Source organism: Bombus affinis, chromosome 7, assembly GCF_024516045.1.
Source record: "Bombus affinis isolate iyBomAffi1 chromosome 7, iyBomAffi1.2, whole genome shotgun sequence".
Lineage (NCBI taxonomy): Eukaryota > Metazoa > Arthropoda > Insecta > Hymenoptera > Apidae > Bombus > Bombus affinis.
In genome coordinates, this window is record NC_066350.1 from 15044060 (window position 1) to 15070703 (window position 26644).

The 26644-nt window shown below is 37.9% G+C and overlaps 1 protein-coding gene across 13 annotated transcripts in view; it reads right to left on the reverse strand.

The window, feature by feature from the left end:
• Positions 1–3782: 3782 nt before the first annotated feature.
• Positions 3783–26644, reverse strand: part of LOC126918437 (uncharacterized) — a 266330-nt gene continuing 243468 nt past the window's right edge. For all 13 annotated transcript variants that reach the window (XM_050726334.1, XM_050726326.1, XM_050726332.1 and 10 more), the window contains exons 12-17: positions 22308–22426; positions 14506–14684; positions 13540–13701; positions 11305–11581; positions 8123–8264; positions 3783–7085 (exon numbers count right to left, since the gene is read on the reverse strand). In XM_050726334.1, coding sequence (XP_050582291.1) covers positions 6884–7085; positions 8123–8264; positions 11305–11581; positions 13540–13701; positions 14506–14684; positions 22308–22426 — 1081 coding nt within the window. In that variant the 3' untranslated portion in view covers positions 3783–6883. The remainder of the gene's footprint in view (positions 7086–8122; positions 8265–11304; positions 11582–13539; positions 13702–14505; positions 14685–22307; positions 22427–26644) is intronic.

The window sequence follows — 26644 nt, forward strand, 5'->3', positions numbered from 1 at the left end:
TTATTACAATGCAGTTGTACGTCCTATTCTCACAGGCGGCTTTCGACTTCCCGATTCAAGCTCTGCCCACTCTGCACACTCTACACACTCTGCACACTCTTGGCATCCGTTCACTTTGACATCTCAACTAACACTCTCTAACGTCTCTTTGCCTTTTTCCGTTCTTCGGGGAAGTTTAACGATATCGCGAATCACTTCACGACAATGCGGTTCCTGCACGTGCGATGAATCTACTTTGTCAGTCTGCTCTATATTGACCCTCGATATATCCGGCGCGTCTTTGAAATCGTCAGTCTGTTCGTCAAGTCGTAGAAAGGTCACCTCGCCTCGTTTAACCTGCAACTCTATCTGATCTAAAAAATCAGTGCCTAACAACAGACTGTGTTTTCCTAATACTTTATCTGAGACAACATGCGCAGTAACCGAAAATTCATGTCCGTCGGCCGTCATTACCTTCGCGAATTCACCCGAGGTCTCATTGTCAGCGGAACCCAAACCATCAAACTTGAGTTTACCATTTCCTAGCGGTGGTGATCCTAACCTCGCATACTCGTCTGATCGTACGAACGTGAGATCACTACCCGTATCTACCAACGATGTAAACCTACATTCATCTATCGTCACCTCCTTTATGTCCTCCTTCTTCTCGGGTCTCGAGATGACGTAAGTCTCCTTTGGTCGTGCAGTACACTTCGCCGCAACATGTCCAAATTCGTTGCAGCTGAAGCACTTCACACCTTCCTCTTTCTTCGGACACGTAACACTTAAGTGATCGTCACCGCCGCGATTAAAGCACCTTTTGGGATCACTGCTCGTTTGTCTCGACTGATTCCGCATTGCTGATCGTTCTGCTTTATCGCCCTTACGTTCCCCAAATTTTGTTTTCGCCTTCATGTCACTTTTCATCGCTTCATACTTCTTGAAGCGTTCCTTCAACTGCTGCATATTCCTGGCCCCGTATAGTATAGCTTTATTCGTGACCTCATCGGGAATACCCTGGATAATATAGTCGATTACCGACTGTGTATCGACTCTTCCTTGTCCCGCAATCTCACGCATACTATACATATATTGAAGCAGACTCTCGTCTGCTCTTTTCGTTCTATGCGCTAACTGCTGATGTACCTGCCGGTCACTCACTACGTCTTCGAATTCATCTACCAGCGCCTTTTTAAACTTCGCCCGGGACTTCGTGCATCGTTCCTGGCGTACGAAAGCTTGAGCAGAGCCCGTGAGAAGCTTCCTCGCGAAAGCCACCATGTGGATGTCCGACCAGCCACACACTTTCGCCATTTCCTCGAAATCTCTTATCCACTGAGTTACATTCGGTAGGTCATCTCCGCTGAATTTTTTTAACGAGTCTTCCACGTCTTCAAACGTTAACACCGTGCACTTACGCTCGTCTTGCCTTCGACGTCTTCCCACTGGAGTCACCCGAACTCCGCCGTCTTGACTATTGAGATCGTGATTCCCTGGACCGTTGCCGTCTAAACGGTCCCCAATCACGCCCATCTCATCATCGTCATCGTCTTCTTCTCGTGCACCGTGTTCCCGCTCTAAACGTACCGCAGCCAGCAATCGCGCTACCAGCTCGCGTTTTCTACCCGCTAATCTCAGCCGTCGTCTTCTCAGCTCGTCTTTTAACTCCGGTATTTGCATCTGAGCCACCTGCTCGTCAGTCAAATCTGCTTCTCCTGCAATGTAGTCACTCATTGTTCCGAAATATCACTTTCACTTGTCACTTAGCGCAATTGCCTCATCCACTCTCCAGCGAAGTCTCGACTCCATGAAAAAGTGGTTCCAAAAATGGGGCTTTAAAATAAACGAAAAAAAATCCTCCCATGTAACCTTCACGCTCCGAAAACAAACCTGCCCCCAGGTCACCATTAACAACACAATAATCCCAAGCAAGGACTCCGTAAGATACCTGGGCATGACCCTGGACAGGAGGCTAACTTGGAAAAAACATATCTCAGAAAAAACAAAGCAACTAAAGGAAAAACTAAGAAAATTCTATTGGCCCACGGGCCGACGCTGCAAACTATACATACAGAACGAAATAACCCTCTACAAGGCCGTAATAAAACCTGTCTGGACCTACGGAATCCAACTATGGGGAACAGCAAGTAACTCCAACATTGAAATACTCCAACGCTTCCAATCGAAAACGCTAAGATCCCTATTAAATGCACCCTGGTATGTTACCAACGAAACAATCCACCGTGACCTCAAGATACCTACAGTCAAAGATGAAATACACAAGTCCAGAAGCAGATATAACACAAGAGTCAACAACCACCACAACCCACTAGTCACCCAACTACTGGACACGACGGACCAGATCCGCAGACTAAAAAGAAAATACCCTCTAGATTAAATCCTTAGTTTCTACTAGAACCAACAATATAAAGCTATTATAATCCATGTCATTGTATCACGCCAAATTAAGTTACTGAAAATTCTCAACGAGAATTGATTGTAAATATTCTAATAAATAAAAAAAAAAAAAAAAAACTTGTCACTTAGCGCTCTAGATCCCGGACGAGCCCCCAAAATTTATGTAGTATCTTAATGGGTCTTAGAGGAAAGGACATGTTTTGATTTGATAAATGATATTTCAAGCAACGAAATTATTACAATGCAGTTGTACGTCCTATTCTCACAGGCGGCTTTCGACTTCCCGATTCAAGCTCTGCCCACTCTGCACACTCTACACACTCTGCACACTCTGCACACTCTGCACACTCTGCACACTCTGCACACTCTGCACACTCTTGGCATCCGTTCACTTCGGCATCTCAACTAACACTCTCTAACGTCTCTTTGCCTTTTCCCGTTCTTCGGAACAGGTATCCCGAAAGCCCCGTGGTCAAGGTCATGCAGCCTTTTCACGAAAACTGTCCACTTAAAAGACCCAACGGTATTGATGCTGAACGGTACTTTGTTTACAGTTCGGCCGATACCTTGGGCCTTTTGGCCCCGATACTACATATATTGTATGTTGATATATAATTTTCTTTTTCTTTCCTTTTAAATAGCGAAATTAGATGTATTGTATATATGGATACATTTTGTTGAATGTTTGTTACACTCCTCAAATAGTACGTGTTGAGAGTACAATTACGATATAACACGAAAACGTCGTTTTTGTCTGAACCAATCTTATGGGATATTAGCGAATTGTTATTTGAGACTTTCACCTTGCATCAGAGAGGATAAAATAAATCGCAGATGCGTTACCTGTAGATGTACATGTTTCATCTTTCGACCGTAGGATGTATAAATATGTATGTAGATTGTATTAAAACTCGTATGTGAATAAATCGTTCTTTTTTTATCAAATCACCTTATACGATTTAATCAACCTTTACGCGTGGTTGAGTAAGATTTTTTTAAAAGAGAATGAAACCAAGTTCATTTGTATTTGAGATTATTATAATAATATCAGGGATTTTACAATTCTTGCGTTCTACTCAATAGCAATGATTGGTAAATTTTATCCATCGATTTCCCTGACGCTGTGCGAAGTTAGAGATGATTATAGATATAAAGGAAATGTGAGATCCATCGATTAATTTTCCTTACACCAAGCTTTTGCCTGCACGAAAAATTCTTTCGTGTTACGTAAAATAAAGAATTCATTTCACCTGTCGTTTCTTTTAATGCCACATACATTTGGTAATGTTAAAGTAAGGATCGAATCCAAAAATTAAATATCCCCGAGCCTTCGGGACTTTGGTGCGCTATGACAAACATTCAGGTGAAAATTCACAAACAACGCGTAGTTTCTGTTTTATTTTATTCGTACTTTATATGAAACAATTGACTATTTATTGTGTCTTAAGTATACGCGGCTAGTACATATATGTAACATATATCTTTTCTTCGTAAGTTAGACGTGCCTTGTGCAAAACCGGTACATCCATTGAAGGAACAGATCGCATTACAATCGTTGTGAGGACGTGATCGAGTAATCTTAAAAAGGAACGGTACACACGTAATTTCGTTTCTCTTGGTTTTTCGTTAAGCGACGATTCCTTACGAACAAACGAAATCTCTGTCGAGAAACGACTCACCGATTTCAAACACAAGTCACTTAAATCACATGCCCCTCTTTCCTGGCCGACATTAATTACATTTATTAAACGCGCGTCTCTTCTTCTCTTTTCTCCTATAACGATACTCTCGTTTTAGCACGCCGATTAATTACAGTCTGACTTTCATCTCTGTTTCGACGAGGTTGCGGAAAAGAGACTGCCGACTATTCTATTCGAGCTTGTTCGTTTATTATACAAATCTTAACATGCGTATGCATCAACGCGATTTGACTGCTATCCTTCGTATAGATTAGTCGTATCGATCATTACCAGCCTTCCAACGATATACGTATAAATTGCACTCTGATAAAATTCAGTCTTTCTATTCGCTAATGTAAATCGATTCTCAACAATTTCAAAATTAATAACGAATTCTTAATGCACACGTTTCTCTATTATTTATTTAAAAAAAAGAAGAAAAACGTTAAACGACAAATCGTGCAGATTATATTTGTTCGAACGCAATGAACGAAAGCTTGAAACGTTAACGAGAGTATCGGGATCAATCGATAATGTCGAAGGTTCGTAATGATTCGACGTATCTCGCGAAACACGAGACCGTCTAATACGTGTCACGATTTAATCAGAAGTTTCAACAGGCATTAAAATCTCTGGTAAGGTAACTGTATTATTTCGCAGTGAAATAATACAGCTCGTGTTATCGTAGAGTATAAAAGGACGACGTAAAATAAATAACAGAATTCGCCATACCATACAGTCACAAACCACGGCATATTGTTATTCAGAAACAAAGAATATTACTCGTAATATTCTGTACAAATAATGGTAGCAATACGACGGCGTTGTAAAACGTATGAAAACCGGTGGAAACATTTCCGCACCGTTGGATGGTTCTTTTTAATTCGATTAGCCTGTTTGCCTGTTTAGTTTAATATTTTCCTTCTTAGTCGATACGTATATTAAACATTCACAGTCTAGCCTTTATTTCCATCTTAATCTAACGACCAATCGCGTCTCCGAAAGTAAATCAAAATAATTTCTTCTTCGTAAAATATTCTTCGGAAATTTGTTTCATTTATCGTTCATTTCATCAGCGAATATCTTTTTTCTCTTTCTCTCTCTCTCTCTTTTGTTTAAGCAAGCAAGAAGAGATTTTCGATGAACTTCCGGACGAACGCGTTAACAATTATTCGAAATGTGCCTCGGGCACTCGAAGCTCGTTCGTTAAAATACAATCTGTCTTCGTTCGCGGGTTCGCGCTATGTTTTACGGTAAATTGTAATTTACAATAATGCTGAGGTCTTAACGTAGTTCGTGATACTCTGTACAAATCCTACCTATTCTATCCACGTATGTACAAGGACCTATAATTATATAGAACTTCTTCTTACACGTTTATTTTGGCATTTGCGTGAAAGTGATGACGCGTGATTTCTTGCTACTTCAAATCCGTGCATCGCGTTTTTTCCCCCTCCCCCTTGTTTCGTCTCGTTACTTTAAATCGCTATTAAATTATATTCATACGCGTTCGCAGGATGTGACGTCTAGAAAGAAACGTTGAATATATCTGCGTATATAAAGAATAGAAAGAAAAACAATTTCTGATTTTACGATAGTTTGCGCCAATTGATGAAATTTTAAATTGGCTTAATCCTCGTATTTGTAAAATTAAGGAGGAAATTAAAAACAGTACAACGATATTAATGACGATGGATGCGTTTAAATGTTTCTTCGTGAACGTCTCATCCTCTATATGTATCATATAGATTTATGTATGTATATGCATATGTATGTATAATATGTACATGCTCTATTAGACTCTTATAGTTAAAACGAGTGGTATACATACACCGACTGATTTTTAGTATATATATATTTTCTCTCTTTCTGATTCGCGTTTAATTTATTTTATATATATATATATAATTCGACTAGAGCGTGAAATTCCAAAATTCGATTTCATGCCTTTCATTCTTTGCCAATAACGTTCCCTTATCTGTGTCAATTTATCCGATGAAATTTTAACTTTATCAACATCCACCGGCACGTGACGGCGCCGAACACGTTCAATATGTTAAAAGGTTGGTAATCGAAAAATACTTGAAAAACTTGGACTAAATTGTTTCGGAATTCTCGTGTCCTTCGATCAGTCATATTCGATGGCCTTGCCTCGCGTGAAATTGCGATTGCGAATTAATCTTCATTACGCGTTTTATTAATCGACATTTATATCGGCACGACGAATTTCCATTCTACGTGAAAAACTCAGTTGCAAACCGGATAATAAACTTTTACAAATTAATTGCTGAATATTACCGTCCAAAGGACTTCGTTTAACCGGTAATTATTTTCAAACGATCTATTCGATATAAATACATAGAGTTCTCGTACGATATAAAAGCGAGGTAAATTCATGGTGATTGATTTCAATATTTTATCAAAAGTGTGCTCCGTGATTACCAGCGCGGTGGTTCTGAAACTTTTACGGGCAAGTTCTCCACAATGCTAGCGAACGTAATATTTCAGCAAACTAACACGAAACTTTATCAAATTTCCATAGAGTGCGCCTCACTTTACGCGATCATCGTTCCGCTCTCTTTAAACGCTTTACTATTTTAAACTTTACATTATATTTTATTTCTCAGAGAACTGAATAGCTGAAAGAAGTTTTTTCTTGAGGAAACACGAACCTCGTTAGTATGATATTTTGTATGTGTGTGTGTGTGTGTAGTGTATATTATTAAAAGTCTTAGGCTCGTTCGCAGTAGTTTGCCTCTCATCGTGAACAGGAACGTGTACGGATACGGTGTGTCGAGTTGATCCACTCAACAACCGGCCGCGTAGGCGAGGAGTATCGCGAACAGAATTAGGATCCGCGCTTTCAGTAACCTGTTTCCGGTTGAGGAGCGGAGCACATGATTCGGTACCGGTGGGGGCGACGGTTCGCTCTTGTGCGTGTTTGCGATTACAAACTGACTGCGCCATTTCATCGTGTATTCCGGTGCTGTCCTTCCTAGAGCCTGCAATCTGCGAACAGATGTAACAATATTGCCATAACATTTTATAATTATCTTAAATTTAACTATATATATTTTTTAATCAATTCCGCTCGTGCCTGTTAACTTCGACAAAATTGAAAAAATCATTGAACAGATGCCTGCTGTTATTGTAAGTCAGTCAAACAGCTGATATTCTTGAGAATTATTTATTTGATACTCGATTAGCATCTGTTTAGAAATCGAATATCGCGTCTGATATAATTAGGTTTCTCTTTCCATTCTTTCGTCTCTTTTCGAAACTTGACGCGAGTGAGCCACGCGAGTACATATGATCACGGTATTTCGATCGAAGCACAGTTCTACAACATACAAAGATAAAATGATTACGCGTTTTATACATTATCTTTCTCAGGTATTTCTAGATATTTTATGTACAATTGTAAGATGGAAAATATATATCTTGAAGTAAGTGTTATCTTCTTCTGGCATTTGTATATTATTCTTCCTTGGATGTATAAAGAAATATTCGTATCTAAAACGAACACAAATCAAAATACGCAAGAAACGAATAAAAGAAGCACGGCAGAACGTACGATCTTGCCGATGCGCTCTCGAAGTCGTATTCTCTGAAACGCATCGCTATTCCTGACTCTCCATCAAGACCAAGCCAGAACGCGATTTTTCATCCGCGAAAATACAAAAACAAAACGATCTTTCACCAGACTCGCGCGCGAAACATCGAGGAATTCCATTCGCGGCTTCCCACGTTCAGGAAACGTCGTATCGATACACAAACCATGACAAATGTAATCTCCGTGCGACTTATCCGGCTTCGAAACGATTCCCCATCGGCGCTGGATAAATCTTTCCGGGCAATCGATTTTTAAGTTGCCGTTACATCGGCGCAAAAACTGGGCTCGCGCGCCGATATAAATTGCTCCTATAATTCAGGCCGCGGCGTCGTAATCTCTGTGCGGAAAGTGTCGCGTAACTGTCGTTATGTCGGCGTCGATGGACGAAGTTTCCGCGAACTTCCGGCTAATCGGTCCATCGAACGGAACTCACCTAACCACCACGGTGTTCGTTTTCCATGGCAGGGTGAAATTTTTGTGGATATTTCTCGAGCAGAACGTGTGCAACCTGAGTCCAGCTGGATCGCCGTTCTTGCTGTATTCGTGTATTGTTAAATTCCAGGCGGTGCAAGGACCTAGAAGCAAGAAAAAGAGAAGGACAAAAAGGAGAGTTTTGGCTATCACGAATTTTTGCCAAGAACACAAGAATCAGCAATGGTTGTGCATCCTTTTATTTCCTAAAAAAAGGTCACATAGGCGGCTTTACGTCGAAACTATGGAGATTACGCTCTTGCAATATTTGCGTAGTATTGCGCTTTTAAAATTTGGGATTACTTTATTAAAACCTTTTAAAAGCTACATGGACGGTATTATGGAAGCTGCGGAGGATTATTCCGTTGAAACTTTCCTATGTGGTATTCCGTTCAAAAATTTAAGATCCTTTTATTTAAATTACGATGAAATAACGATTTTGCGCTATAGTCAGTTATAATTTATATTGGAATAATTTAAAATCGGTTATGGAGTATTGAACAGATTTAAAAATAGCACGAGAAGGGAAGATACGAGGTTAATGGGTATAGTTAAATCGTCATCGAGAATGCTCGCTTTTCACGTGACCATTTCACGAGACGAGCACGAAACGCATCAATGTCGCCGAACAACCAATTAAGAGAGGTCGTTTCACAATCAATTGCCGCGGATGTAACGTTTGACGTGTGTCTGTAAAAAGGACTATCGATGTTTCAGCAATCATCGAGAGCACGGTATAATTGGAAGCAATTGGTTCGCTAACGTATTCGGGACTGTATAATTTTCGCGCGTTTCTATACGTATTATGTTTCGTTTCCTTTTTCTCTCTTTTTTAGTATCATTCATAGCCCGACGAATTTTTCCCACGGCAGAACTGTTTTCGCAACGCTGCTGTAAACAAAAACGAATGACTATCGATGAAGCGTAAAAAATAATGCACACATAGAAATGCCTGGTCTATACCTATACCTTCGATCTCTTTTATTTTATTTTTTTTTCTCTCTGTGAACGTGTTTTCTGTTGTTGTTGCTTTACGAATGATAAATCTATTCCGGGAAGAGAAATTGGGAAACGATTTTTCGTTTTTTGGCCACACACATAGTTTTTGGTCACATACGAGCTTTTTCAATGATTTTCACGAAATGTTTGAATATCAATGGCTTGAAAAAATTCCAACTCTTGACGCATGCAAATCGCGAATCGCATCCTTTTTTCTCGGTTTGGAGTTTGCGTTCAGGGATTTGTAGCTTTTTTTCATTTTTTTTTCCGTTGACGCATCAACACGAGCTTTGGAGTTTTCCTGGGATATCGAGTTACTAGAAACCTAATGCACGGCTCGGTGCTGTTATATTTTCGTGGTACGCGCACTTCGTCGAATTTGATCGATCGAAATTTTGATGAAACAGACTGTGCAAAACTGCAAGACAGAAACAGACATCAATATTATATTACGTTCCAATGTTTAATTTATATTTTGTTTCTTTAGCATCAGCCACTTTTATCTTGCTTTGTTTAGTTACACGGTTCGGTTAGTTAGTACTTTGTTTGTTATTTGTTAGTTGTGTTTCTTCGAATTTTTAAATTTCATCTCTCTGTTGTTTTCTTTTTTATATTTAATCTTCAATTTTACTCGAGCAAGTAGAATAAGGTTCTTCAATGATCAGACAAATAAAAGAGGTATGTTTGCTTAGAGAAACATATTTTGTAGATTTCAAATAAACCCTTACTTAGTCCTTAGACATCTCGTCAAAGTTCATACGTAGGAGGTCCAATTCAAAGGCTGCTCGTAATTAATTTATAAATCTTTTAATTTGATACATTTCTATTAAATCAAGTTCTGACACAAAAATCTACTTTATGTACTTTGCTAAAAGTAAAAAGAAGGGAGCGAAATGTCGCCTAACTAATAAGAACACGAAATCACATATCCTGCAATCCTTAAAATTAATCTAAGAACCCTGTATCCGCCATTTAGACACACTTATACACAAACACAGAAGCGAGTACCATTGCCTTACTCTGTGAATTCATCGTTCACGAAACGTGGACGATTGGTCGTGTCGAGGAATCCGGCGAATAAAAGAAAACAGCATCGAGCCCGGAATAGAAACAGAGATCGAGGCCAATGTGCGAAAGCCATTTCTGGGGCTGACTGGTTCCAACAGCTTCGTTCCTTTGCAACGTTCTAGCGTTTGTTTCATGGTGCGAATATAGGCGAGCAATGAAGATAGACGGGAGAAGGAGGGCCAGAAAAGGCCAGGGAGCACCGGCAGAAAAAGGAAATCGAGGGAAAAAGGGAAGCCGGATTCTTTAAAGACCGCTCGGAACGACCGGTTCTTCTTTCTGTCTCTCGTTGTCCTGCCGCGTCCAATAGTCCCTTTAATCTCCAGCTCTGTCTGCCATTCGTTCTCGGGCCACCCTCTTCCCCAGAAGAACCCGTTCCACCCATCTTTTTAACCTCTTTTTCCTTTTTGTTTACCCGGTTGCTTTCGTTTGTCGCTGGCCTTTCGATCCGATTCGCACCCATATCGGGCTCAATGGCGCGGATCGAAATTCCAACGGAGTAGCCAAGGCTCGAATTGAACGAAATTCGCCGGTGGACAAAGCGTGGTTACGGTAAGTGGGCGCCTTTGATTTGCCGCTGAATCGCGCACGATGCATCTTTGGATTTGGTGGAAATTCGGAGAGCTTGGAGAAGTAAGATTTTGGGGTCTTTTAAAGGTATCTTTACCATTCTCTTTTCGACTTCACCACTCAAAAGGATACAATTTTGTTTAGCGGCGTATATCTAAGGATATAATAATATATCTTTCTGTAATTCTGATCTTATGTTCTTGATGCAGTATAGATGCAAACTGTGCGGAAGAAAGTGGAAGGAAACAAGTATTTTTATAAATACGAAGACGCGAGTTTATTGGTACGAGAAACGGTCGATTGGCTGTGCCTGTGTCTTATATTGGCGTCAGTGTTGATTCTTTTTGAATCTTTCGCAAATATATTTGTTTGTTTAATTAAGATAATTAGAGCAATGCCTATGCATGATCAATCGTCAGTGACGTCTATAATATCAGAAATCAACGTATTAGGGATGAATATTTCTAAAGATTTTTTTATTAGTATTAGTAAAAATAAAAGATTCCTTACGGCTTTGGCCAGATTTCACTTCGATAGTGAGCTGTCGATCCGTCAAAGAGTCTAAGATCCACGTGCACCTCTGTTGGTAATACTGATTGAGCTTTAAGCCACTGCTGGCTAGGTCACCGCCATTGACCTCGCCTTCCGGCTTGGTCGTTGTGTGATAACCGCAGTAAGTGTCCTTGATAAACTCGTAAGCCGCACGGAAATTGAGGCCTGCCTTCGAGGACCTCGACCATTCGATGTACACTGGTGTCCAACTACGGATACCGACTGGCAGCCAGTCCTGTGGGATACATACTATACCAGTTGACTTGTATTTCAAGCGTAGAAAGCGGTTTCCGAGTTTATTTAATGTCCCGTTACGAAACAATATTAACACTGTAGATTAAACATGAATATTCAGAACGAAAATTGTGCAATGCTTAATATCTATTATCGAGTTCAGAGAGGAATTAATATTCTCGTACAAGACCATTTATCCGTTATGAACGTAATTTATACTATTTTCAGCTGTTTGATAATTATAAAGGGGTGTTTGCCGGATTAAAAAGCAATCGACGATAATATAGTATAAGCATAGTACAAGAAAAGTCTACTCTACTAGATTCTGTATAGAAGTTGATCCAATTCGTAATGTCGATCATCGAGAAATTAACGCTGGAACAACCGATGATTGACGTACACCCACTTCTACCGGGAGGGGTGAAATGACTTGTTTTTTAAATCAACAAGTAATTTAATTTGCATTTCTATCATTGCCTCTTGATTTTACAGTACTGTTCTAGAAACTCCACGTGACATTCATATTCAATTTCGTACCATAATTAATATTAGTTTGTAACATAATTTATATTTATATCACTGCTGTCTGGTCATATAATATTATTCAAAAAATTCCAAAAGTAACGACGTAATTTTATTTATAGGATGTTACAAAGATTGATTTGATTTTGATCGATTTTGGTTCATTCAAATCGCTGAGAAGTGGAATCGACTCGTCAGTAGCAGTTCCTGCGATCCTTATGATCTCAAAGGAACATCCCTCATTGCTTTTCATAATAAGTACACTCCATAGAAAAAGATTGCAACAAAATAAGATAACATAATAAGATGGCCTTGAAACATAAAAAATTGCAAGATTCTCGAACGATCGATAGAAACGCGTCCGTTAAAAATTCGCGCGTTTCGCTCTGGATGACGAACGAATGCCGGTTTGGAAATAGATTTGACAGAGGGCCTTCTTTCTTTCTCCCGACTCGATTCTCTAAAAAACAATTTCTCCTCTTTTGTCTACGTTGTCTACTTTCGCTCAGTACACGTCGGCATTATTTGTTTTATTCAGCGGCCGGTGAAATCGTTCGAAGTAATTCCACGCCGGTTGATGGAATAGGTGTTGAATAGAAATGGCAGAGCGCATTCAGTGCTCCGCCAATACAATCGGTGAGCCGGGCCGTTTGTCCGTGAATGAAAGTTGAATGAAACGGTGACAGTCGAACGTGGGCGGTAGAAATAAAGTGCGGTGGGTGGCAGGCGGAGAAAATAAAAAAAAAAAAAAAAAAAAAAGAGAAGGGAGAGGGTCGCTGGGCGAACGTTTCTCGAATTAAACGATCTCGATCATCGACGATCTCCCCGGTTATCATCGAGATCGAAGTACCGCACGATTTTGAATAGTTTACTCTTGGAACGAGAAACTCATTGATATTTGAATGAACTTGTATATAGCTTTCTTGAATTGTTCATTTACTTAGGTACGGCATTACCGAAGTACATTGTCGAATTCTGGTATTATATCCTGGTTTGAGTCTTTTACTTTTGTTCTAGCAAACAAAAATATACTTGATGGTTTAAAGAAATAACGTAAGTGGCACGACGAGGTACGAAAATCAACAAAGATTCTTTCATATTGTCCTTAAACTGTTTTAAAGAAATTTTTTAACGTTGGCAAAATGTGATTAAGAATGAAAATAGATCGTGTAGATACAGCATCGTTGACCTTTGTGAATAGAATATGACACCGAAGTTTGATCGTGTCATTTAAACTCTACTTTTTGATACTACCGCTATCTAATTGTATGAAATAAACCAAAAGCTATAAAATATATTCTTTCTGCCGAACCTTTTAGACACAGGATATTTGCATAAAAAGACTGAGAAAGGCTCGTGCTCCTTGCACGGAGACAACGAACAGTGGAATTCTCATAGGTAACCGTAGGTAAAGTTTATAGGAAGTCTAGCGTTTACCTGATAATTTCCACAGAGGCAGGTGACGATGTGACCGGTTTCAGAGACAAGCAAAAGATGGTCCACGTTCTCCAGGGTTATGTTGCTGACACAGTGACAGCCGCTGTCTCCGCACTTGGTCTGGCAAGGGTTGTTCGGACCCTGCTTCGAGCTGCTCTCGATCTACGGACAGAGGAACAACAACGACTGCCACGACCGCTCACGATCTGGCATTGTCTAACCAAGATTCTCGCAAGAATCCATGGAACTTTCTCTTGTTCTATGAATTTCTCACCATTCTTCTTCTCTTTCACGCAAACTTCTTCTTTTCTTTCATTCAATTCGATGAGCTTGACGTAGAAGTAGATTCGGATTTAAATTCTCCGAAATATACAGATGAAGGTTGCAGGAAGAAAAGTGATAAGTGTGTTCTTGCGGATTTTTTTGATTTTAATGTCGCTTTATGACTAGAAAAGGAATATTTGAATATAAAATGGCTAAAAGTGGAAAGAACATGTTAAGCCCAAAGACGTAGTCGACAAAGTTTTGTAGAAGCCAAAGTTATATCAAGGCGTACGGTATTTTTACATTATGAGCAATATTTTTGAAACTACCAAGAGGGGCAAATTAAATCTAAGGATTATTGTAACATATTGATTTTGAAAATATGATTTATAGTCTTCTTTGTGTATTTTTCGATCGCCTCGTGGAAATATGGAAATTTCGATGAAACATGTATCAAAATTTAATACCAAGTATCAAATTGATCGGTGGATGAATTCGTACAGTATTATGTCTATTTAAAAAAATACAAAATAAAACAGAATTAAGAAGCTTGACATTTTAAAATGAATAAGAAATACAGGAGGTTCGTAGAAAATATCGGATGGGATATAAAAAGCATAGACTCGATCATTCTCCGAAAAATGTCTCTGTCAAAGGATTATTGTTGAATTCGAGTGGGCAAACAAGAATCGTGAAACTTACGCGAATGATGACCGACTGATTAGCTGCTGGAATGAAGTGCTGCCTGCATTTTATGGGACCCTCCATGGCGAATAATCGGTGAGGCTCCGGATGTACCACGGAACCCTTCACCGGTGACGTCAGTCCGTAATATTCGACGTCGCACACGCTGGCCGGCTGTTGAGTGCCACCCTCGCGTTCTGAAATATCGACAAGTCGTTGCTGTCGTTGAACGATACGAATTCAATCGACGAAGCCGGCGTCGCAAGGATTAAAACTATTTTCGATGCTCCGATGACCAGTCGAATTGCCAGATAAATCGCTCTCCCTCCAACGAATGTTGCATTTAACGAAGATCGTTCGTTAAACGATTCTACGTTTCATCGAATATATTTAATGTGTTTTATTCAATTTCTTTGCAATCCTATTGTAAAATGGTTTTCTTTACATGAAAATTGACCTACAGAGAGGTAATAACTTTGGTTAAATGAATATTAGAGGATGGTTTAATCTGTGTTTAGCGGTTCGGCCTGTCCGACTATCAATCTTCCCATTCTACTTAAACGGCGGTTTTAATTACTTCGTGTTGATTATTTTCATCTTTTTTATATATTTCCGATACTTTGACAACCGGTCAAATTGCAAGATAAATCACTTTCCCGTCAACCAACATGATATTTAACGAAAATCGTTCGTTAAATAATTTTACCATTTCATATTTAATCTCTTTTATTTTATTTCTTCGTAGTTCTGTTATAAAATGATTTTCTTTGAGTGGAAATTGAACCACAGAAAGTTAATAATTGTGGTTAAACGAGTATTCGAGCGCCGTTTACTCTGCATTTGGTTGTTTCGCGTCTAGTTGGTAACCTTCCTGTTCTACTTAAACGCCAGTATTCTAATTAATTTGTGTTTTTTTAAAGACAATTCTTCTTCCTATTTTTTTCACACATTTTACTTTCTTTTAGGTTTATACGCTATACCTTTATGCATAATTTATAGTTGGTAACAATCGTCAATAGCAAAGCCTCAGGAGCACAGGTTTCAGAGAAAAAACGATTTAAACGAGAGAAACTGAATATTGGACTGTAACATAAATTCCTCTTGTTTTTATATATACTTTAGTAAAGGTAAAAACAGGATGAATTTATGTTAAAACTCAGTATAATATAACTTTATTTATATCATCATTTATAAGACATAAATGTAATACAAACTGCAGCAAATTGTACCGATAGACGGTCATATTAAAGTCAAATGCACGGTACTATATCGTCAAGTTCATTTCCGCGCAATCGAGGCGCGCGATACTTTGTCGCACGACGATTTCGTCATTCAACGTTGGCGAGATGTCGGTTAAATTAGCGGAGTAATTTCAGTGACGCGAACGATACGTCAAACGTGAACTCGTCACGTTGTAAAAGCTCGCCGCGCGTTGTTGCGCTGGGTAACCAAAATTCTGCGCGCGATGCGACCTCAGTAAATAAACATGAGCGTTAATTGTGAGTTTTCCAGAATCGTGTTTAATAAAGTAAAATAGGAAACATGTTTGCGATGAGATGGAATTTTGTACAAACGATTCACTCTCTTATGGTTATTAACGCAATTCCTGTACATACTTCTCGCTACAGTTTTTGTATAAAAATTAAGGAAATATTTGAAAGTTTGAACTGATGATACTTTGAGTATAATATAATATTTTCTTTGACAATTTTACTAAATCCGAAGCAGTAAATAAGGAAAAGCGTTATATTAAAATTTTCACCGTTTGGTGTTCTTAAATTTAGAAATATACTCTTTCGAGATTTGCAAGATTAAAGTATAAATTATTATAACAACAACGCATACAACTACATAAAAACTATGATTATGAGTAATCTAACGTTCTCCTTTGTACTCAAAACTATTCCTTTCTCCGCTATAATTATTACTAGTTACTGAAATTAAAAGTTTGATATTTAATTACAGTTTGCATAAGACTCTGGTATTATAAGAATTTTATTTCTACCAGGAAAATAGAAACATTTCTCCTTTCTCGTTCTTTCTTTACGCAAGTTCCCCTCCAAGAGTTTCAGAAGACATCGGTCTCGTGTATGCACGGAAACAAGGGAACTTTCGCTGCGAGAACACTCCGATATCACCTATTTTTGCTAACTTTTCCATGTTTCTAACTTCTTTTCCTTCCTCTAAGTTCTTTCCTCGAGTTTCATTTTAAGGACATTTTCGTTTTGCATATTCGTTTCGTATATGCAATGCCTGTTTAAGATATGATTTCACAAAACGTGTCTGTGTATTTCGATCTTTTACGATCGTATTATACTTATTAAGACTAGCGTAATGCAATTCGAATATTTATACATATCATACGTAGAATGATACAGAAATATACGTATGTTGATTTTGCATCCAATTTTTAGATTTATTTTTAATAAATTGTCTTTTTAATTTATCGTAACAATAATATAGTTATATTGAAAAAAAATCTTTCACGTTTATTTACACGCTTCCATGGTGATATGAAATATCTCACTTTTTAATTACAGTCAAATACTTATGTAAACAAATGTTATGAAATCGAATATATGGATATTTACTTTGCACGTTCCTCCGCAGCATTTGCAGTTTTTTAATATTTGTATCTATAAATAGTCGAATGTCGATTTGTTCGATTATTTCATTTTATTTTATATTTTACAGGCTTCATTTTATCTCAATTGAGAAATACGTCGAGCTTTGAATTATTTGAATTACGAAAAATAACTGATGATAAAATTAAGCAGTGTCGGTTTAAAAAAACTGTAAGATGCTTTCAAATAATTTCGAAATTTTCATCGATCTGATCATTTCTACGAAACGTTAACAAACTCCTACAAACATTACAAAATCACACATTTCTTTCAATTGACTAAATATTTCCTGGATACAAAGTTGTGCCTGATTCAAAGTTCTGTTCACCGAGTCTCAAAAGTTGCACAAATAAAAAAATAGGATCCGATTTCGTAATAAATCTACAAATACGTAAAAGTCCTGATTTCCGAAGAATATTTTCGAATAAAGCAGCGACGCTAAATGAGATCTTTCCGCAAATCTTTTTCTTTAGAAAAAGGAGTTGTATGAAAAAGTAGCTACCAAAAAAATACTCTTATTTTCAGTCCCAGCAAGTTTATAGGAAATACTTTGATCCTTCTTTTTCATATCTTCTTTTTTCGCCGGAATATCGAACGAATTTATTACTTTGATGCGTTTTCGCGGAGAACAGCCGCGAAAGCGAAATTTGCACGTTTCGTTTCGTATGCGAAAATTTCGCGAGGCCATCGCGAGCGAAGGTCGGTGGTCGAGCAGTTTTCGTATATAAGGAAATCGGTCTCTCAGGATGAGATAAAATTTTACGCACCGATAGATTGTCCTTTGGTATTACGGCAATACCGATCCTAAAAGCGACAATCGGTGAATTTGCATGCGAGAAAAATTGCACGATAGTGTTATTCTAGGCCGTACATTCTTTCTCAAAAGAATATTCTATTAATCGAGAAGTCGAGTCAATGTTCGTATAATATTTGGGTCGGATGCATAAATGCATGACGATATCGTGGTTCGTCGATCAATCTGACATGTCTTTATTATCGTTTCGGGATTTCATCGTAGAGTAAATCTTCTCCATGTACAAACAATCTTTTAGAAAATGATACGATATTGTGAATATATATTATGTACATTTTCTTCTAAAAATAAAAGATTAATTCAGATTATACATTTGTGACATTCAAAACTATGTTTCTAACTAAAAAGAAAAGGAAAAATATTGCTTTCAATTTTTAGTGAAAATCGCAAGCTTTTCAAAATTGCAAATTCATAAATTAGAGTGAAAATTCAAGTGAAAATTAAGCAGAATTTAAACAAGTTAAAACATTTAAGGGACACGCAAGTATGAAACTCATCATCTTCACAATTCATTCTCTTTGATCGTTTAAGATATTTAGGAAGATATCTTCTCATTTTAAATTGATATTTAAAAAGAATAATTAATGACTTTCCACTCACCAAACGTTTGATAGATCGATCTGCGCCGTGCTTTCGATCCATCGGCAAACAGTAGCGCTCGATGGCATTATTTCGTAACACAAAGTCATCAGTACACAATGATGGTGTCCGGAGAAAAAAATTGGTGACCGTTAATAACGGGAAAATGTCACGAATTGAAAGTCAGCATGGCGACAAACTGCCGGCATCGATTTGACGATGATTGACGGATGTCGTGGTCGTTCGTCAACGTTATTACGTTTACACGCGGTATACGCGTGTCTGAACACGGCGTTCGTCACTCGATCGATAAGTCCGACTCCGTGGTCGCAATCGAAATTGAAAAACCTAATCAATGGCCAACATGTCCGGAAAAAGTTTTCCATGGACTTGTCGAAACGGCCACGTACCAATATTACTTTTCGCTTGTGTTTAATCGATTCGCTAATATTAGTAATTATTAAGTTACTGTTCGTAAAATGAACAAGTATGAAATAATGCGCGACAAGGTAGCCAGATAAAAACGTCAAAGAGAAGACTGAAATAGGTCGGAAAAGTCTGTTCATATAAATTGCACGTTTCGAATTTAGGTAGTTCAGCAATGGGTTATCAGAGTTTCACTACGATTAACTCTGTCCTCGTACAGGGATTGGTAGGAGATGCTGGTTTTATTAAATATTCATCGGGGAGTCTGACGATTTTCATCGTTTATCATTACGCGTCTGCGTCGGCGTAAGAGTGATTTTTCGGATGATTGCGTTTTTCTGTGCGCGACACAGGATAAATCCAGGCTGGATTATCGATTTCCATTTAATGGACACCCCATAAAGGCGAATAAAATCGGTGCAGGTGTGTAATGAACGTGTCCGTATTTGCATACGCGGTTCTTTTTTGGCTTAACTTCATACGACAATCAAATTCAAATCGCGCATCTATATGTTCGTTCCGATATATTACGATCTCCTTATACGATCACGATCAAATTCGACGCTATACTTTATTTTCCTTCTTTTAAATTACCACATGCAATCTCTTTTCATTGAATCTAAGCGAATTACGTTTCGTTAAATTATACATGAAATTTAGAACAAAGAAAATTTACGTATTCAGCATCCTTTGTTCCAAGGTTCCGTTATTAAGGTAGCACACATGACAAAGGATGTAGCAGTATTACGTCAAAGGCTCTTATCTTTGCTACATGGTAAAGACGTAGTATAATATCGAAGATCTTCCGCCCCTTTTAAGCCGAAAGACACTATATGGAGTTATCAGATATGGGGGTTGTCAATAACTTTTTCACAGCTTATCGCGTTTTATTTTTAATTAGATAATTTTAATTAACTTAATATAACTTGATTCGAGTAAGAAATCGTACAATTTAATTCTTATTCTTTTTCTTCGCGTAAGATTTAAGCCACACTTGCAATTAGTATAAGTAGCTGCTTTACAGAATAATCTACTTTCAAAGTAGGAAAGAATATCTCTTTAAATATAAACGAACCTATCTTCACGTTTCTTTTCTACTTAACAAATTATCAGACAATAGGAAGCTCTCGTAAACTTTTTGGCACCACTTTCCAACCCTCGTCTCGTACCAGACCTTTCCATCGCCTTCCAAATTTTTCAAGAGAATCAAGAAGAGAAAACTTTACGAAGGAGTGAACGGCGATAATCGGACCCAATAAAAGATTCATAGCCGTTCGATCGAACGACCAATAGTTCCCGTCTCTTTTCGCCACCATTGGGTAACATTATGGCAGCATCTTATGGTTCTGTTCTATCGGATGGTTACGTGTCTAACTATAGGTATATGGAGGTATAAAAAGATCCAAGAATAAACTTTGGTGCTAATAAATTGATTATTCAAAGAATAGAACAAACTGAATGGTAGATAACGATGTTCTGTTGTCTGTTCTGCTTGTCAACTTTTATAATTGCGAGTTAGGGTTACTAATTTTAATAGAAACGTGTTATTAATTTAGGAATACTAATTTTGAGGTATAAGAAATTTAGAAAAATACACATTGATCGTTAATTTGCATTCATGTGATTAACATTGATTACGATCAATTAAAAGGCAGGAGAAAATGATATTCTTTCAATGTATTTTGAAATTTGCTGTTGTTAAAGTCATCTTCTTGTAGCGAATTAACTCGTTTATTTTGTCTTTTGAGAATCGAACATTGATCGAATAGTAACTTATTGTAATGAAATTAAAAAGCTACTAAAAGACAGAGTTGATCAGTTTTGCTTTTGCAAGATTTGAATATCACTATCTTAATTTAAATCACATGTTCATGAGTGTTAAATTAAGCTCTTTTTTCGGATATTATTTTAGGAAACGCGAGTTGTACGCTCGCTGTACGCCTACAATGACCGTAAATGCAGCTGTATGGATAGTGCTACGTTCTTGGCCACGAGCCAACTAGGTTCTCGGATTATCATGTGCACGGACGCATCTATATTCATCCGGTTAAGGATTCGGATGGTCCGATACATCGGCCTACAGGGGCAGTAATTAGTCGTTGGTAATTAGCAGCCAGACTAAAGCACTTGGTCTCGGATAGCTCGATCGAAGAATAGAAGTCGAAATAATTGATCTATCGCATAGATACTGCCGCATGATTTTTCTCTTCTTTCTCGTATCGATCGTATCCTCCGCGTAAATTAATCCTCGAAGCATTGGACACGAATGAAAATTCCTTGCTCAGTTCGTTTTAATTAAAAAATGTTTCATCGACTTCTTTTTGATCGACTGTATATTATTTTATGGAGAAAGTACAAGTTAACGAGGGTACACGTAGAGTAGGTTGAAATTTTAATGGCGAAACAATACCATTCTTTCGATATGATCGAGTTGCGTTCGTGTTTTTATTAGGAAATATATCGAAGAAAGTTGGATGAAAATGGTCCTTTGTTCGAATATCATTTGCATTAACATACTAATTGTATAGCAATCAGTCGCATTACTTTTTTTATCGAACAATCAACGTTGATTACGCGTACACCTTTGCTGACTGTGGAGTAAAAGGTGGTTCAAATATCTCGGCTGCATATTGTGTTCTTTCCCTCCTATTCATTACGCAATACTTAATTAACCTTGTATAATTGGAATTTTGTTTGCTTGACGGGATGAAGAAATTCTAATTGACTATACCTTTTCATTTCAATTTGAAAGCAGCTAACCAGCCATTCTTACGAATCAGATCGTTTGACGTCAGCTTGTAACATGGTGGTAATAAAATAAAGTAGAAGAAGCAGATACTTGGCTACGTAGCTTTCAAAACACAAATTATTACATATTGATCATTTACCGATTTTCTTTCTGTCTTCACATAAAATTTCCTGCTAACCTTACAGTTAAACTATGAATTTTTATACACTTGCGATAAATGTAAATATGCAGGTATGATCACAGATACAAAAATACATAAAGTATGAAAAGTGAAATAAATTTGATGACATTTCTTATAGAATAATTATTTTGACTCAAGCTTTCATCGATATCCGTAAACATATGAGTTTGTATAAATATCTATAGTCTATCGATAACGTTTATAAAATTACAGGCAACTATAGTTCAATTTCCATCGAAAAAAAAAACCCAATGAAACAACGTTTATTTCTCCATATACCATGTACGTATGACAGTTGCAAGAATCGAAGTAAACCTATTATCCATTAGGACCTGAAAACTGGCAAGATCTTATTGAAAACAGCGATGTAACGATCTAAAAACCTCTCCGATACTTTTATACGTAACGTTCGAATCGTTGAAAAGATGTGAAAGATAGTCGGCTTACCATCGTGAAAGTAATAAGAGACGTCCATGTATTCCTCGTCGGTGAGGCCAATGGTGGCTCGTCTCAGAACGACCGTCATATCTCTGCCATTAGACGAGTACCTTTTCGGCTCGACATATCTGCAAAAGAAAAAAAGAAGAAAAGAAAGGAAACGAGAGGAAAAACGAAAATAGAATCTGCTTTTACACGGCAGCCACCTTAGCTAGCTAGCAGGTAGTAATTCGTAAGCTCTCTGTGTGTGTGTATGTGTGTGTGTGTGTGGGTGGGAGGGAGGCGAAGGAGGGATTCGCGTCATTTCTTCGCGGAAAACACGTCGTTCCGTGGAGACCGGCTGTAAATCACATGACTGCTATCAGAAATGTCGTAAAGCTCGCGGCTCTATCTTCCATCGGATATCTTCGAACGGATGCTCCCCGTGGTTTCAACGAGCCGAACCGTGTGTAATTCAGAAGCAAACATACCTGCGCTCGATCGTTTTCTCGCTCTTCTTGGATCTGACGAGAGATTCTGACTTTTATCGCACGAGCCCGCTTGCGCTTAAAATCATTAGTTCTTCACCCACCAAATATTACCGAGAGTATTCTCTAACGTTTTATTTTATTTTTACACGTAGCGTAATATCTTTTATATTTTTGCAGCCTTCAAGTTTTCATAAATGTAGTATCTTAATGGGTCTTAGAGGAAAGGACAAGTAATGATGTTTTGATTTAATTAATAATATTCGAAGCAACGAAATAATTACAATGCTGCCGTACGTCTTATTTTCAGACGCGGCTTTCGACTTCCCGATTCACACTCTTCGGCTTCTACACTCGCTCGCTCTCGCTTCTCAATTCACACTCTGCACACCTTTTGCATCCGTCCTCTCCGGCTTCTCAACTAATACTGCCTTTAGCGTCTCTTTTGTCTTTTCTCGTCGTTCGAGACACGTGTCCCGAAACGCCCGTGGCCAGAGTCACGCAGGCCCTTTCCACGAAACTATCCACTTAAAAAGAACCGACGACACATTGATGTACCCGACGATGCCGCGGCTCCCGCGGCATTGTTTATGGTTCGGCAGATATCTTAGGCCTTTTGTCCACGATACTACATAAATGGATGGACATCCGCAAGGTAGTAATAATATTTTCGAAAGGCTAGTAAAGGTATAGTTGTTAGAACTCCCGGATGTAAGTTATGTCTAATAGAAATTATATTTCGGTGTTTCGTCATGATAACATAAAAATTCTCGATTTAGATAATAAGAATTTAAAGAAAGTTGAAGAAGTCGAAAAATGATCTTAAAGTTGCGTAATAGATTGGCAGCTAATAAAAAGAGACTATCGTACGTAGATATGCAAACACCTGCGAGCAATCACTAAAGGAAACCAATTTCATCCCATTTGAAATTCTGCTATTGTCAGTTTGGTATTTCTCAAGAGTCGATAGTAACGGAAGAACGTCGAACGTCTTTCAGTCGAGTCGCTTCTCTCAGAATGCGGCCGTGTGAATAATAAACGCGGCGTTTGGCACGTTTGCTCAGCCGGCTATTATGAATAATGTTCGCTTCGATTTGTTCCCGAGGACTCTGAATAGAATTCACAAGGATTTTCCGGTAAGGACAAACACACACACACACACACAAAGGAAAGTGAAGTCCTCCTACAGACATCGTTTTCCATCACTCTGTTTCTCTTTCTCGTATCCTACTCGTTTCTTTTCTTTTATGACGCTAAGTCGAAACGCCCGAAGGAAGTTTCCCGTGAATTATGAAGCCGGCGCCTTTATGTCAAAGCGGTACGTCTCACCATATACTTGACAAGCTTACGTGTGCTACGTTTCCACGCGATGTATGTAAGTTGGGCAAGTAGTGGCACAAAGCGCCATGTAAATTTTCCACGTCGTTCACTTCCATTTTGCTCGGCTCGAAGTTGTAAATGAACGTCCTGGGAACGGTGTCTCGCGATAACCCACGCCTGAATCCTCCATGAGACAGCGTATAGTGATAAGTCAATGTTTGCCGCAACGGTTTTGTCCCATGATAACGTCTTGTCGCGTGCCATCGGACGGTTATTAATTGATGGAATAAATTAACACGGTTTTTGGCTTGGCGGACGCGACACCGTATTCGACCGATTTCCCAGTAAATTAATTAGTTGCGTGATTAAAAAGCGAATAGAAAACTACGTTGTAACGTATAGTCTGAAGCGTCCATGACGTCGAGTGATAACAACTGACGTCTCTTTCGGAATTGTATTATTTCTGAATAATATAGGGAAGTTTAATACGATTAAGATCGGTTACGAAAAAAGTGATGTGAATTTTATGGTTCTATGGGATATCGGTTTACGGTTACCTTTCTGGATTTTAAAAGTGTCAATAAATTTTTATGAGACTCGGAACAATAATAAAGTAATTCCATATAAAGGAGATTAATATAATTAAATCGGTTATGAAGAAGGTTATGCGAATTTTATGAATCTACGAGCTGTCATAAAAATACTATTTTTAACTTTTAAGGCGGTACAAAATTCTTGTGAGAGTAATAATGCGAGCATATGGAAGCTTGACACAGATAAGAAATTAGATATGAAAATCTAAATTTAGCTCGTTTAAATGTATAAGAAATTGTAAGAGTGATCTCTCCGACTTTTAGAGAATGGTATCAAAGGTTCTTGTAAAATTCAGCATGGTAATGAGAGTGGTTCCTCATAAAGAGCCTTGAATAATTTCAGATATGTATGTAAAACCTGCGAATATCCGAGGATGAAATATTTAAAGAGTTATTTCTTCGACTTTAAAAATATTATTTCAGAGATTTTTTTTAGAGGCCAAAGACCATTCGGAGATCTTCGTACCATTTTAGGAGCCTTCGAATTCCGGAATTCTTTAATTTCTCAATCCTACCCAACGTCCAAGAATCTCCCAATTTTTTGAGACATATCAAAATCGATTTTCAAAGATCTCCGAGTTCTTCGAAGTCCCTTATAAACTTTTGGGATCGCTGAAACGTTTACCATCTCTGGAAAGACATCTCGAAGTTTCGTAGCCCTGCGAACTTCTGAACTCATCCAATTCATAATATCCTTCAGATCCTGCAATATCCCATAGATTCACCGAGTCGGTTACATCGTTTGAGAGTTACTTAATGAGTTTTGAGGTACAAAAGCGCGCCTCTAAAAATTACAGTATCCCATTAAACATCACGAACCTAGGAAATTCGTTTTTAAATGGATTCACTCTTTTGTTCCCGAGTTAATATGATTTTGGAAATTATAATGCTCCGTTTAATTAGCGATACAAGGCGTTGGTCTCGGTCATCGTAGCACGACAAAGCGGCGAATATATACAAGATCACTTTTTCGGAACTGGGTCAAACGACTCGAGTCTTTTTGAGAAGTTTGAAGAATTAATTTACCAATCTCCTCTAGTTTACTAAATGACATGTAAATGAAATTTTTGAGAATATTACAATTGCTCGGAATCACAAGGAAAATGGTAAAGATCGCTTTTTAAGACATTTTTATATCAGTTTTATACACGCAGAAAATTTCATTGAAATCGGTTGATACGGAAATAAGCAACCAACATCGAAAGATGTTTAAAATTTAAAATTATTGCAGCTTCTGGCCAATAGTCATGAAAAACTAAGATTTTCATCATTTTTAACCATTGTAACTCACAGCAGCGTTAATTCATTTCTATAAAATTTTCACCATGTGTTGTAAATAAAATAAATCTACAAAATGTACTGTTCAAATTTTCACTACAGATTCAGATAAAAATGTCGTAAAAAATTTTTTTATTAATTTCTTCCCCACTCAATTGCAATCAATAGCAATTTTTTCAAGATTCTTTTCACATATCATCTAGTCAAGTAATGCTTGTAAACTCTAAAAAGAAGTCGTCGTTTGGTCCAGTTTTAAGAAAGTTATTCTGTTTTGAAGAATATCCGAATATTGTCGCGAGTCACTGTATATATACATATTTGGGAAACCGGAAGATTAACTGCGTTATTGACACAAAACTTGCTTCAGTGAGGCTGGTATTTGCGAAATTAGCAAAGTTATAATTTCACCCGCGGTTATGCTACGTTAGCCTCGTGTGATGGTAAGCCGAACGAAGGAACGTTGAAGCGCGAGCGGTTTCCGATTTCTTTGATTAAAAACTTGGAAAAATTTATAATTGCACGGGGCAACGTTTGTTAATTAATGAGTAGCAAACAAGCATAAATAACGAAGGAAAGTTTAAACATAATTTCACATGAGCAACCGTGGTTTCATGTCTCGAACAACCACCTACAATGTTAATGTTATTTACACCGTTATTTATACGTCAAGCTGACGTATATACGAAAT